This window comes from Condylura cristata, unplaced genomic scaffold (genome assembly GCF_000260355.1).
Source record: "Condylura cristata isolate star-nosed mole 26May11 unplaced genomic scaffold, ConCri1.0 scaffold00019, whole genome shotgun sequence".
Classification (NCBI taxonomy): domain Eukaryota; kingdom Metazoa; phylum Chordata; class Mammalia; order Eulipotyphla; family Talpidae; genus Condylura; species Condylura cristata.
In genome coordinates this window covers 23,065,772-23,080,614 of record NW_004567120.1, presented here as the reverse complement: position 1 = coordinate 23,080,614, position 14,843 = coordinate 23,065,772, and the positions used below count along the sequence as shown (strand labels likewise).

Below are 14,843 nucleotides of genomic sequence, written 5' to 3'. Positions count from 1 at the left end.
TTTTTTTTTATGATAAACATTTAAAATTAAGTACATGTTTTACTTGGTTGAACCAAAACCAGCAAGTTAAACTCAATGACCAAATTTGCAGGAATTGAAATTTAATTGCTTTCTAGGTGATGTATCAAATGCAGTTTTTAATAAGCAATCTCTCTATATATATTTTTAAGATTTTTATTTACTTGTTCATACAGAACTGGGGTACAGGCCAGAGATGTAGAGGGTGAGAGGATTCACCAGGGACAGAGTGGGGAGCAGAACAGGCAGATCGACGAAGTACACTGCTGAGGGGAGCAGCGGGCAGGTCAGGAAAGGTCTGCCGCGCCATGTGGATCTCCTCCGGGGCAGGCGGGAATCGAACTCATGCGGAAGTGGCTTTAGCTTCTCAGTGCTGTGCTTTAACCCGCTGCGCCACCAGGGAGGGCCAGCAATCTATATATTTTTAAAGATTTATTTATTTATTTATTCATATGGAACCGGGGTACAGGCCAGAGATGTGGAGGGTGAGAGGATTCACCAGAGACAGAAAGGGGAACAGAACAGGCAGACTGACAAAGTACACCGCTGAGGGGAGCAGCGGGGCGGGTCAGGAGAGGTCTGCCATGCCATGTGGATCTCCTCCGGGGAAGGCGGGAATCAAACTCATGCGGAAGTGGCTTTAGCTTCTTAGTGCTGTGTTTTAACCCGCTGCGCCACCAGGGAGGGCCTCTGACATAGTTTTTAACTATATTAAATTGTTCTTTGTTGCTCAATTATGGTTTAATATGGAATTCAACAAAAAAGAAATGAGACATATATGTGTATATGTGTGTGTGTGTCTTGTGTGTGTATATTATAAGCAATCTATATTATACAACGCCCAATTTTGTGTTTCTAGGGACAATGACTTACAATCTGCAAAACATGTTAAGAAATGTTAGGCATGACCATGACTGAATCCTTGTGAAAATTCTAATTTTGATGGAACACAGGGTTTATCAAATGTATCTTTTCCTTTGTTCTTTCCATTGCATTAAAGAGCCTACTCCTCTGGCTATTTACATTGTTTCTTGATCTGTAAAAACAAGTCATCTCAGCTTTTTTTGAATGGAATGCCAGAGTTAGGACAGTTAATCTAGTCCAAGCTCCTCATTTTACCAATGAGGACTCTGATGCACAGAGAAGGTCCATGGTTGTCAATATTTGTAGCAGTTTACTGTCACCGTTATGAATCTTAAATGGGATGATACGTCACAAAATCTAATATCACTTTATTGAGGGAGCAACAGACATAGACAGGGAGAGATACCTGCCTAAGCTTCTAATGGAGCTTTGCTTCCCTGGTGCAAAGTAGCCCCCCCCATTTATCTACCTGATGCTGACCCAAATCTTAGCCACTTCTAAATTCCTAGTATCTAGCACATTGCCTAGCACACAGATCAATTAATGCAGAGATGAATCTTAAGGCATTGTAAAAAGCTCACTTTTCAACTAAGGGATTGAAATTCTCAGTCTTCCAGTTGATAAGCAATAAAAAAATAATTTTAAATGAGATGATTCTTGTTTAGGTATTATACAGGCTTTCAAGTCAGGCACACTTATGTGTGATCTTGCACACATAACTCAATCATTTTATGTTTCTACATCTGTAAAATGAAAATAATAATACAACCTATCTATGGGATTCACATGGGAATGTAGTGAAATGATAACATGTTTTTGGGAGTGACCAAGTGCGGAGATTTACTGAAGGACTGGATAAGGGCAGTAATAATCAGGCCTTGCATCCAAGGGTGATAAGGCGGTAATAACCTGGGCCTTGCATCCAATTAACGGGGCCTTGCATCTGATGGGACTAGATGAAGGTGATAATGAACTGGGCCTTACATCAAGGGACATGGCGATGAGTCACCGCTTTGGAATTTGAGTTTAGAATCTATATAAGAGACCCTTCTCCCCATAGGGCTGGCAGTAGCTGCGGACCCCAGTCAGGGGCCCCGTCTCAGCTGCTGTCCCGGAGCAATAAACTCTGCTTGCTCAGCCCTTCTGCCTCCCGCCTTTCTTTCTTGTGGCTAGTCACTGAAGTTAGGACAAAACACAAGTAACTTGGCATATAGCGGCCACTCAGTAACTATTCATTTTCTGTTCTGATAGTCTACCTAACAAATGCTGGGAACTAGCAGTGAAATATTTTTTCTGTTGCTAATGGTAAAACTACAGATGTGATTATTACAAAAGACAGTTGAAAGCCAAACATCTTTCAGAAAGAAATTATCTTGGGGATTGTTGTCAAAAATGTCTAGCATATCCAAATCCTCCCTTATTCAAAGTAAAAACATACCAAAATTTAGCTATAGTAGCTACATAAATTTTTTTGCCCATTCTGATCATTAGAATTGAAAAAAATGTCTGAAATAAATGTTCTTGTTCCCTTTTTTCTTCTAAAATGACTGACTTAACTCACATAATATACTTCTTACATGAGCATGAAGTTGTGCTTGTAAAAAAAACAGAATTTCATGGAAATGGCAAAACAGTAATATTTTTCTGGAAAGCAAGTGTGCTTAGATCATGCTGGCTCCTCTCTAAGATGAGGTGAACATTTTTGTTACCACAGGAATTTGTTTCACTTAGCTCTCATACAGATAGACAACCGCCTCTGTTTAGTGTTTTTGGTCCTCATACTCAATGTTAATGTATCAAATATAGTTGTTATATGAGTCCTCATTTTATAGATGAGGACTCTGATGTTTTACACACCAAGTGCCAGTGTATTAAGCTTCCTATTTAAAAGTAAAACAAACTATACTTAATAGATGGGGTTTTGAGAACTCTTGCATCAGTCTAGATTGTGACAAAAGTAATATAATGAAGATCAAAACCCCCTACCCCCCACCCCGGTTTGTTTGTTTGTTTTTTAGATTTAATTTATTTATGCATACAAGAGCTGAGGTGAAGGCTAGAGGTAGGGGGTGTGGTCAGTGAATTCACCAGGACAGAGTGGGGAGCATATTAGGTTAATCTACTGAAACACACTACTGAAGGAAGCAGCAGGCAAGGCAGGAGAGGTCTGCTGTGCCATCTGGGTCAGCTCCCTGGCCAGGGATCAAACTCAGGCCTAGTGTCTGGCATTAGCTTGATAGTGGTGAGAATTTAACACTTGCATCATGAGGGAGGCCTCCACACCCTAGGGTTTGGATCCTGAAAAAGATTCAGGGAAATTAGCAAATGTGGTCTTTCTCATGGTTTTCAAATTTTCCTGTAGTTATAGAAAATATAAAACCATAACACTCTTAAGGGGAGAGATACTGGAGGCTGATCTCTTGGGGTCAGATCTAACCTGGTGATATGATTAATGTATAACCAGTTTCCCCCAACATCTATCCCAGGACAATCTCCATTTACTGTGTTCTATCTTAACCTTAATCTTAGAAAGGACCACTTTCTGAATTTCTGTTGTTATAACTAATTTATCAAATACATAGGTCCCTTTAGTTACTACTTACAAAGGTTGTGCTAATATTCAAACCAATTACATGCCATTGCCAGAAAACATAGCTATACTGAGAACAGAAGGGAAACGAGTGAGAAACAAAATAAAATAGCTATTTAGGAAATTGCTCACAATAGCTATTCTCTTAACTCCAAGTTTCTCCCTCCCACCCTCTCTTTACAACACGTGTTTTTCCCCAAAATAAGGCCAAAGGAAAACATTTGGGTGACATACAAAAAGACAATATTTATTTTATTCAAGCTTTTTTATAAGAAGTTAAACAAAATAATCCTTAGTTAGAGACATTATTACCAAAAATGTTATTGACATGTTCCATGAATCCCTTCAGTGCCCAGAAGAAGTTATCTGAATACAGAGAAATGACCACACTTACAGTGGGTTTACTTAAGTATGTGGGGTGGAGGGACAAATCTATGTAGGTTAGATATAAAATAGTAAATAAACACAGTAGTTTCCTACAGGTAAACAGGAGACCCACGGGTGTATTAAAGTATATCAAAGGGTTCCCAAGACCTGTAGATCACTTCTCAGCAATTATAAAACAGCCACAGATACCCTCATAATTCACTGCCCCCTTTTATCTCAACAATTTTACTGCTAAAAGCGGAAGATGAACACAAGATACAATTTCCCCATCTCCTGGCTGTGTGACTATCAGCCTGGATGGTTGTTTGGGAAATGGAATACCAAAGTCCCCCCCCCACACACACACATTGCAACTTAAATAGGTTAACACTAGAAATGGCCTTGGGTGAGGCATTTAGGTGTTTTGTTTCTCTGCATTACAAAAGACCTGGTTAGGAAGTAATATTCCCACTAAGGGAAACCAAATGTTCTTTCTAGCAAACAGTAGAACAAAGTGGAAAACCCACTAAGCCTGACTCTAGTCTCAGTGTGCCCTCAAAAATTAAAGCACAAAGAAACACCTTTACACCTAGCATTGCCACACCCCCATTTCCTCACAAAAGCCAGAGTGCAGTGCTCCCCAGCAGTGGTACATGCAGGTCACCATTTTTTCCCAACCTGTAGAGAGTGGGGACCTCTGATCTCCATCCCATCGAGAGCACAAATTGTGAGTAGCTTCATTTTATTAATGCAAAAGGGTGAAAATGTTTGGAGAATTTGTAATATAAAGTTCTCCATTTCCTACCAGTATTCTGAGTCTGTGTGTGTATAAGGAAATATTGGGAGAGGCTTTTCCTTTTCATACTTTCTTAAATTTGGAGCAAGCAGGAGGGAAAATATATATATATATATATATATATATATACACACACACACACACACACACGTATGTATGTATGGAGATATATATGTATATATACACATACATGGATATGCATATCCATGCATAACATATACATAGCTAGGTTGTATAATTGCATAAAAATAGAGCCTTAACATATGCAGGAAATAAAAAATTATGCCAACACTGGAGCCTTGGATGCTGCCTTTAATGCAAATAGGAAACCTACTAATAACCTTTTGTGGACTAGGCTGCTGCTGACTCAGTGTGACCTGTGTCCCTGAATGTAGCTCCAATGAAGCATGAAGAGACAGCACAGCATCTGAGTAAGAATGCTACCTGTGGATAACCCGGGACCTGAGCCTTCTGGCTAGCCGTTCAGAGCAAAGCCAAAGAGCCAAAGGACGGATACCATCCTAGCTCCGCATGGACAACCAGTTTGATGCTTCTGCCCAGAGTGAACAACAATGGATGATACCACCTCCTCCAGAAGCTGTGGAAGACTGGGTGCTGCTGGCAGTTCAGCCCACCTTTCAGGAAACCTGAGCTAGGTTGAGGGGGCTGACGTGCAAAGAGCTTTGGATAGTGACACCTAAAACCTAGGAGTGAGCCACACTAGATCTTCGTGACTGTGCCATTTGCCTTCTCTCCCAGTTCTGCTTCCAGAATCCTTCCAGAGTGTGTTTCTAAGAGCAACAGACAAAGAATAAGTCTCCAGGGGCGGTTACATTTCAGGATATGGTTGTGAACTTCACCTGGGAAGAATGGTGAGACCTGTATGATGCTAGTTAGACCCTGTATAGGGATGTGATGCTGGAGACCTCCATAACTAGGAGTCACGACATACTGTCAAACCAGAGGGGAGGCAAGGAGCAGAGCCACGGATGGTGGAAGAACCTTCAAAAAGAGCCTCACAGATGTTCTGACTGAGATGCTGATGACCTGATTGGAACCAACGAGAAAATAAGGGCAGATATTTGTGAAAGTTAAACATCAACTAATGACAAAACTGATTTTGGAAAAACATTTTGTTTAACCTCAAACCATATTCTGAAACTTATTTTAAATAATGGGAATTATTTAAGAGAGATGCCTGAGAACTTTAACATATGTAAAAATGTGTTACAGAAAACAAAGAACTGTAGGGTTCAATACTATAAAGAAAAAAATAAAGATAGAACTTTTCTTTTTTCTCCTCAAGCAAATCAAAAAAAGTTCTAGACGAAGATAATACTTCCTTTCTGTTTGGAAAATGCGTAGAAAAATCTGTAAAAGCCAACAATTTTCAAGCAAATGCAGACTCATCCAGAAGTTATAAAATATGCAAGAATTAGTTATTGTTTCTCAGTCTATTCACACTTTTCCTGAGATGCAAATTACCCCCTGCTCTTCTAGGTGTTCTAAGCAGATTTCTATTTATTCTATTATCTAATGAAAGGTGAAAAGCTACAGTGCACTGTAAAAGGTGAAGGGGGTAGGGAATGGAGAAATGTGTGGGTACTGGGGAGTTGAAAGGTCTAAAAACATGACCCAAGGGAAGATAACGAAAATGGTAAGAACTGAGGAGTCCCAACTAGATTTCAATCCTTTTGAAAGCAACCTCACCTCACACTTGGGGCCCAGCACAATCTAGACACATAGTAAGTACTTGATTTGAGGAACAGAGGCTGAAGAAAAGAGATTAGAGACTATGTCCTTCCAGCTCTAACGCCTGATGAGCCATTCTCTGAGAAAAGCCAGCAGTGGCCTTGGATGGTCCAGATGAGGAAGAAGCTGCCTGTTGTTTCTGTAGCCATCACCATCAGAGGCGCCTTTCAAAGTAGAGGGAAACACTGCTGAGAGGGATGATGACTCTAAATTGTTAAGAATTTTAACAGCCACAGACTTCGCTCGATGGGACCCCAAACAACAGATGACAGTTTGCTAGATGTTTTCTGTGACTCAAGGTTCATGTGAAGCATTGGCACCCAGAATTAATTCCTCCATGAAGTAAATTTGTTCGCATATTCTGACACAAAGAATACAAAGCAGGCATAGACCTTCAGGAAACTGTCACGACTCTTGACAAGAGTAACTTTACTGCCATCATCATTTTTTGCTTTGTCCTCTAGTTTGAGCTTAGGCAAGTCTCGTCTGCTTTTATAATTCAAAGGGAATATAAGTCAGCTCTCTTCTCCAAAGGGCCCATTATGTTTCTCGCACTCAACTTAAAGATACGGGGCTCTTAAGAGCTGCCTATTTTAAATGGTCCAGTAGTTTCAGTTTCCATTTAACCAATTGCCAGATAACAAATGGAGAATGGGATGAATCTCTAGAAGGTCACATTGAAGGTTAAAATAAATTATCCCCATCACTGAGAGGCTCTCTTCAAGTTTTCTATCAGCACTACTGAGTCAGTCTCTTCTTTGGTTTGCTTCTCATAGATATCATACTTCTTCCAGTGCTGGAAGGGAAGAAAAACCACAAACATTGTTAATGTTTCTGAGTACCCAGAGTCAATATGTATTTTTAGGTTTGGGGGGGTGGAACCATGAGAGTATGGGATATGTTTTCCTGTTACGTTTTGTGGGGCTTTTTTTGGTCTTTGTCTTTTTCTTTTATATTGACCTAAGAATCATCATTTATTTGAAAATTTAGTGAAACAAAACAATCAGAAATTAACATTAAGGAGGGGAATGCATCAGATTTTTTAATTATAATAGTTTACTTTCCCATCATTTTGTGCTGTTTTCCATCTCAGTGGTAATCCCAGTGGGCTTTCCATCAACAATTCACCTGAGTGCCATCACCATAGTCCCGTGCACTCTCCCACCCCCATTTTTGATCCCATTCCCCAATCCATCCCCATAAAATGTCTCTGGTATATAGTTGTTCATTATTATTATTTTTCCCCCCAGTCCTTTATGCTCCTGCTATGAGTGAAACAATCCGGTATTTTTCTTTTTCTTTCTGACTTATTTCACTAAGCATGATCCCTTCCAGCTCCATCTAAGCATGAGATTTTATATGATGTTCAGTGGCTATCTCAAGAGATAAACACATTGGGACACCTCCAAAATTGGAATCGAAGACTTTTGAAGAAGAAGAAAAAAAAGTTGGCATGTTTCTCGAGCTTCAGCAGTTTCTATCTCTATTTCCTTACCATTAAAATGTCACCATTGCTCCAGAGATGTAGACTCAAAAAGTCTACTAGCATCCAGGTAGAATGGCAATATATAAAAAATCTAAAAGTCTTAATGCAGTTCAAGTTTTGAAGACCCTGTATTAATAGCTTCTTGTAATATCATTTGCTAGAACCAGGAATTATGTGTAAGGTAAGCACATCTTGAATTTAAGTGCACCTACTCATAAATCAAGGGAAAGAGTGGAATCTGAGCTGTGTCTCCTCATCTGTAAAATAAAAAGAGTAGGCTACACCAGGAATCAGCAAATGATGGCCTAAAGACCAAATCCAGCAAGCTGCTTGCTTTTATAAAGTTTTATTGTCACATAGCCATACCCATTTGTTTCTATATTGTTTACTGGTGTTTCAATGCTGCAACAAGCAGAGCTAAATTGCTTTGGTGGAAGCCCAGAAGCTTGCTAAGTCAACAGTATTTACTATCTAGCCCTTTGCAAAACAATGTATGCCGACCTCTGCACTAGATTATTTCAAAACTCCTTATCTCCTCTAATGGTTTATGGTTCCACAAGCATAGAAAGGGCAGCAAGAAGAAGAAAAACAAACAAGAACAGTGGCGAATCAGCTGCTTCAGGTTGCGCACTAGGGGAGGGCCTAAGAAAGTCAGGAGCAGCTGGCCTTAGAGAGGTGTGGAGGGATGAGCTGGGAAACACTGCTTAAAATTTGCAAATTATGCTAAGTTATTTAACCATGATATTCCTAGTAGAATGGTTAAAATAGGAAACACTGGCAATTCCAAGGACTGCCAAGGATGTGGAATAACCAGACTAAGGGAAAAGGGCCTGGGAGTTTCTTATCAAACAACACATACACTCACCACATGACCCAGAAATGCCACTCCCATGTATTTTCCCAAGGGAATGGAAAACAGTCAGAAAAAAGTATGTAACCTTGAAATAAAAGCTTTATTCAGTAACTGGCACTAGAACGACTGGCTAATAAGCACTTGGAAAATAAAAGTTAGACTCTATCTCACAGCCTCGATGGTTAAATTCCCCATGGATTAAAGACCTCACTGTCAAAAGACAGAATAAAAAATGTACTGGGCAAGTTATAGAAATCCAAGATAAGAGGGTTTTCTACACACAGAAAACAGGGGAAGATTTGACAACAGAAAAAAGAAGAAAAAATTACACATTATTTATCACCCTGAGAGCAATACAAAGCAAACATAGATGACAATCCAAAAGATTAATAAAAACAATTTTATAAACCATGAAAGAAATGATAAATACTGGAGGTGAAAACTGGACAATAAACAAGAATTTCACAAAAGAATCAACCAATGAACCAATGAACATATAAAAAAAATCTAAAAACTGATACATAAAATTCAAACAGGATGACCTTTTCTCATCTATCAAATTGACAAATTCTTTTTAAAAAACAGACACATTCACATTGGCAAAATCATGGCAAAACAATCATTCAGACTTTCTACTGGCAGGTGGAGAGAAGCTGATACAACCTATGCTTCTCAAGACAATGAAAGCGTGCATATTCCAAAGCCCCACTTTATTAATCTGACAGAATCAGGTTCTACGTGAGAAACCAGTGTGCTTAATTTAACAGCATATACATTTTTAAAAGATTTATTTATTTATGCATACAAAACTGGGGTACAGGCCAGCGGTACAGGAACCATGAGAGGATTCACCAGAGACACGAGTGGGGAGCAGAACAGGAAGAGGGAGTGAGTACACTGCTGAAGGGAGCAGCAGGCGGGTCAGGAGAGGTCTGCCGCGCCATGTGGGTCACCTCCAGGACCAAGTATCGAACTAACACGGAAGCAGCTGACTCACACTGAAGCAGCTGTGGTTCGCTTGCAGTGCTCTGTCCTAACCCACTGCGCCACCAGGGAAGGCCAACAGCATATACATTTTTATAATCAGTAAAACAGAGCTACCTCATTTTCTTTAACTTCTGCAAAATATTTCATTGCATAGACATATCATAACTTATTTAACCTGTAATCCATTAGTAGATCTTTAACCTGTATATCCTTTCTGAATGCCAATTTGTCTATAGCAATCAAAGTGTTTAAAATGTATATATGTTTCTTTTATCTAGCAATCTTACTTGTAACAACTTATCCCAACAAAATAGTAAATATATATTCTGATATTGACTATGAAATGATGCCCATAGTAATGAAACTCAGAATTCATCCAAGTGTTCCATAACAAGGACTTGGTTAAGTACATTATGTTATATCCACATCATCAAACACTGCTGCATTCAGAAAGCTATTATAGGACTAGAATTGGCAAGCTTTTTCTATAAATGTACAAATAGTAAATATTTTCAACTTTAAAGACTACATTGTCTCTGTCTCAATACTTCAGCTCTGCTGTTACAATATAAAATAACCCAGAGATAATATGAAAATAGGCATGGCTGTGTTCCAACACAACTTTATGTATGGACATAGAAATTGGAATTCTATATAATTTTCATTTGCCAAGACATAGCACTTTTCTTTAGATTTTTGCAACTACTTAAAAGTATAAAACCATTCTTAGCTACAGGATGTGCACAAACAAGTGGAGAAAGTGAGATTTGGCCGTAGTCAGTAGTTTACAGAGGAATCCTGGGAGGAAGGTGGGGGTTGCAAATATAGTTTCTGAATCTCTCAAAATGCCACTATAAAAACCATAAGTAGGGCCCTCCCTGGTGGCGCAGTGGGTTAAAACACTGCACTAAGAAGCTTAAGCCGCTTCCCATGAGTGATCCCCGCCTGCCCCGCAGGAGATCCACATGGTGCCACAGACGTCTCCAGACCCACCCGCTGCTCCCCTCAGCAGTGTACTTCGTCGATCTGCCTGTTCTGCTTCCCGCTCTATTCCTGGTGAATCCTCTCACCCTCCGCATCTCTGGCCTGTACCCCAGTTCTGTATAAATAAATGAATCTTAAAAAAAATAAGTAGAAAAATTAGTGGGAAAAGCAAGCCAAAATGCACAGACACAATCTATAAAAATCAGATGATTGTGATCTCCAATGAGCTCAAAGCTATGAGTTAGTAAGGACAAATTAGAGATAGCTACAACAGCAAAATGGTGTCTGTTATAAAAGAGTAGGGAGAGAGAAATCAAGAGGGCATCACATAGATCTGAGAATTCTAAAAAAACTCACTTAAAAACTTAGCAAGCTAAAAAAAAAAGTTAGCAAGCTAATTTATGAACAATTGAGACTAGGAGGAGTTTGTACATTCAAATAGTAACTGTGTTGAAGGAATCCATGATAATAACCTGATAGCTGCCTGAGCTCCAACTCTCAAAATAATCCAAAACTCCCTTCTTCCAGGGCAAAATCCTACTCTATGGAGAAAGAGGTGGGAAGAGATTCCGTCTGGCCAGGATAGGAACAAGAGGAAAAATCCAGATCAAAATAGAGGAGGCAGACAGGTAGGACAGATGTTTTAAAATGGAATTCACTGTAATTGTGAACAGTTGTCAAAAACAGAGGAAGATTGAAGACCACAGACATGAAATTAGGGGGAAAACCATTTTAAATCAGGCTTCCTTCTCAAACTTCATGGAAACTAATTTCATATAAAAATCAGCAAGTGATGGAGAGAATGCAGAGAAAAAGAAACCCTCATACATCACTGGGTGGGAATGTAAATTGGTCCAGCCTCTACAGAAAACACTAAGGAGGTTTCTCAAAATATTAGAAATAGGTCTACCTTGTGATCCAGGAATTCCTCGGTAATTGCCTGAATAATGCAAAAACATGAATTTGAAAAATGCCTGCACTCCTATGTTCACTGCAGCACTATTTACAATAACCAAGTTACAGAAACAACTTGTATTCAATGATGGATGAGTAGATTAAAAAAATGTAGCACATTACATACACAATGGAATACTACACATCTGTATAAAAAATAAACTCATGACCACTTGCAATAGCATGTATGGAATGGTAGGAGATTATGCTAAATGAAATAAGTCAGAAGGATTAAGACAAATAGTGAATGAATTCACTCATATGTGGAACATAATGAAACAAAACAAATTAACAGACAAAAACCAGAACAGACCTTTGAAATCTGACTGCAAAACTGAAGTTACCATATGGAGAGGTGGAGGGAGGGAGCAAAGAATGCAGAGGACCCAGTGGGCTGTGGAGGATGACGATGGGTGCTTTTGGTGGTGGGTGAGGGATGGTAACATACATCTGAAGAGGTATGAAATTGCACCCCTAAATTATATACAATGTTGTAAACTAGCAGTATCTCATAAAAATAATTTAAAAGGAAAAAAATCAACAGGATTAAAACTTGCCAGAAAGATACAGCCACAAAATATTAAATAAAAAATTTTATCAAACATTTCACAACTAGCTAAAATGCATTAAGAAAAAGTCGTATGAGAAAATGTACATGATATGGAAGAATATAAAATGGAGAAGAACAGAAACATGACATGCTAAAAGCTTGTGAAGGAATTAGGAGTGAAAGAAAACAATCATTTCAGAAAAGACTAAGCTTAGAGGGGCAAATCAATAAAAACATACAATAGTTTAGACAGAAGATGACAAGGAGGATTTTTTTATCAAAAAGAAATGAAGTTTATTCAAAAGAATGTGACAAAAATATGAGGCAAGGAAAACAAAGGGATGGGAAAAAGTGAAGTCTAATAATAAATGAAGTAAACTTTACTGAAATAGATCTGAAATGGCAGGCTGCAAGACCCATCATATACCCAGAAAGCCAAATTAGAATGATCATCACCCACGAGACATACTCTGAAAAAATGACTAGACTCTGAAGGAAAAAAAAAAAAAAAACTTTTGACAACCAGGGAAGAGACGAAGTGATTTTTTTTGCATTTTAAAAGGATAGGCTTTTTAGGGCTAGGAGAAAGAAAAAAGGAGAGATGCCTGTATAGAAGGTTCATGAAAAGAAGCCTGCACAGCACAGGTGGGCAGGACAGCTGCCCCACATGTTTTTTTTTTTTATTGTATTAGTTTATTTTTACATATTTTTTTGTGCATTTTCCCATCTCAGTTGTGCCCCATGTGTTTTAAGACAGAAAGAAAATGATACTGTCAGAAGACTTGGACATTTTATGCCAGAAGAAAATGATGACATATTTAAGATACCCAAGGCAAGAATGTGAGGCCTGGATTTTAGGTCTACCTAAAATGATTTTCAATTATTAATGTATGTACATACATCAGAGTGTATGTAAGTATTGTTAGTCCCAAAATTCTTCCTAAAATAAGCAAACGTTCAGAACTCCAAACAACCCAAATAACTGGCCAAGATATCAACATACAGACTACATGAGGACCAGCAGGGTGGAAATTGAGTATGTTGACAATGTTGGCACTGAACAACTTTAAAAATGGGCCGGATTAGGGGGATCATTTTTTTTCAATAATCATTAAAAATCATTAAAAGATATTTTATAATTTTTCAAATGGAAACTGGAATTTAAATATAATTATTGATAAAATAAATATAACTAGAGTATATTTATATAATGAATAAAACCTATATTTAAATAATTATGATTAAATTATAGTTAAAATTTGTCAAAATTTGAGAAATTCATTTAGTCCCTCCATCTGCATTGTTCTCAACTGTTAAATTCAAATAAAATTAATCTGAAAAATCTGTTGGTTTACAATGTGGACAGGAGTGGCCTCCCTGGTTGTGCAAGGGCTTAAGTCTCAACACTATGAAGCTGTCCACAGCCACTGCAGCACGAATTTGATCCCCCACCAGGGAGCTGACTCAAATGGCACAGCAGACCTCTCTGTCTCACCCGCTGCTCCCCTTCTCTTCTCCCCCACCCCCTACCCTGTCTCTGGTGAATCCTCTCACCCCCACACCTCTGGCCTGCACCCCAACTCTTGTATGCATAAATAAGTAAATCTTTTTTTTTTTTTTCATACAGAACTGGGGTACAGGCCAGAGATGCGGAGGGTGAGAGGATTCACCAGAGATAGAGCGGGAAGCAGAACAGACAGATCGACGAAGTACACTGCTGAGGGGAGCAGCGGGCCGGTCAGGAGAGGTCTGCCACGTCTTGTGGTTGCCTCCGGGGCAGGCCGGGATCGAACTCATGCGGAAGTGGCTTTAGTTTCTCAGTGCTGTGCTTTAACCCGCTGCACCACCAGGGAGGGCCTAAGTAAATCTTTTTTTAAAAGAAATAAAATGTGCACAGGAAATCTGATGGCAGGGTTGGGATCTGAGTTCCTGTTAGTTATGTTTGTACCCTAAGCTCTGCTATATAGTAGGCAGTGTAACTGGTACCTCATTTTCTTCACCTGCATCATGGAGTTAATACCTACTGAAGGATGGGTTCAAAGTAATGAGGGATGTGCTGGGAAACCTGACTAGACATAGCAGAAGTTCAGTAAGTATGAACTATTATTATTATTGGCAGTCTGTTGTTGCTATTATTCCATTAAAAAGTACTTCTGACTTTCTATGTTGTTCATGTAATATTAACAATGGTTATAACAGATGATGGGATTAACCGTGATTTTTTTTGGCATTATGTATACAATTCACTTCACTACAAAGCTATAACTTGCCTTTAAAAGACAAAGAAGAAAATATTTTAATTTTTAAAAATGTACCATGAACTTTCACTGGTTTATGGTCATCAGTCCCCATGCAAAGGCTGTGTTTTACTGAGGTAGACACAGCTGCAGAAGCGTCCAAGAATACATTAATCTTTCAGTGGCCTTTCTTCCCATTCCTGAAACTCAGACTACTGTCATTTTCACCCCTCGTCAGCATCGTGACCTTTTTCCGAGCACTATAAATATGCCTGTGTACGGCGAAAGGAACAAATGCAAAGGCTCTGACCTATTATTCCATTTTGTGAAATTATGTGTCAGTCTAATTTTAAAACGACTTGTAGAAAAAGATAAATCCATAAAATGACCAGTCTGTAATTCAATT

General features: G+C 38.8%; 1 protein-coding gene across 1 annotated transcript in view; it reads right to left on the bottom strand.

The window, feature by feature from the left end:
* Positions 1-4,808: 4,808 nt before the first annotated feature.
* IL13RA1 (interleukin 13 receptor, alpha 1) overlaps positions 4,809-14,843 on the bottom strand; it is a 43,433-nt gene continuing 33,398 nt past the window's right edge. Inside the window, exon 10 of the mRNA XM_012727273.1 lies at positions 4,809-7,182. Within this exon, the coding sequence (XP_012582727.1) occupies positions 7,090-7,182 (93 nt within the window). The 3' untranslated portion in view covers positions 4,809-7,089. The remainder of the gene's footprint in view (positions 7,183-14,843) is intronic.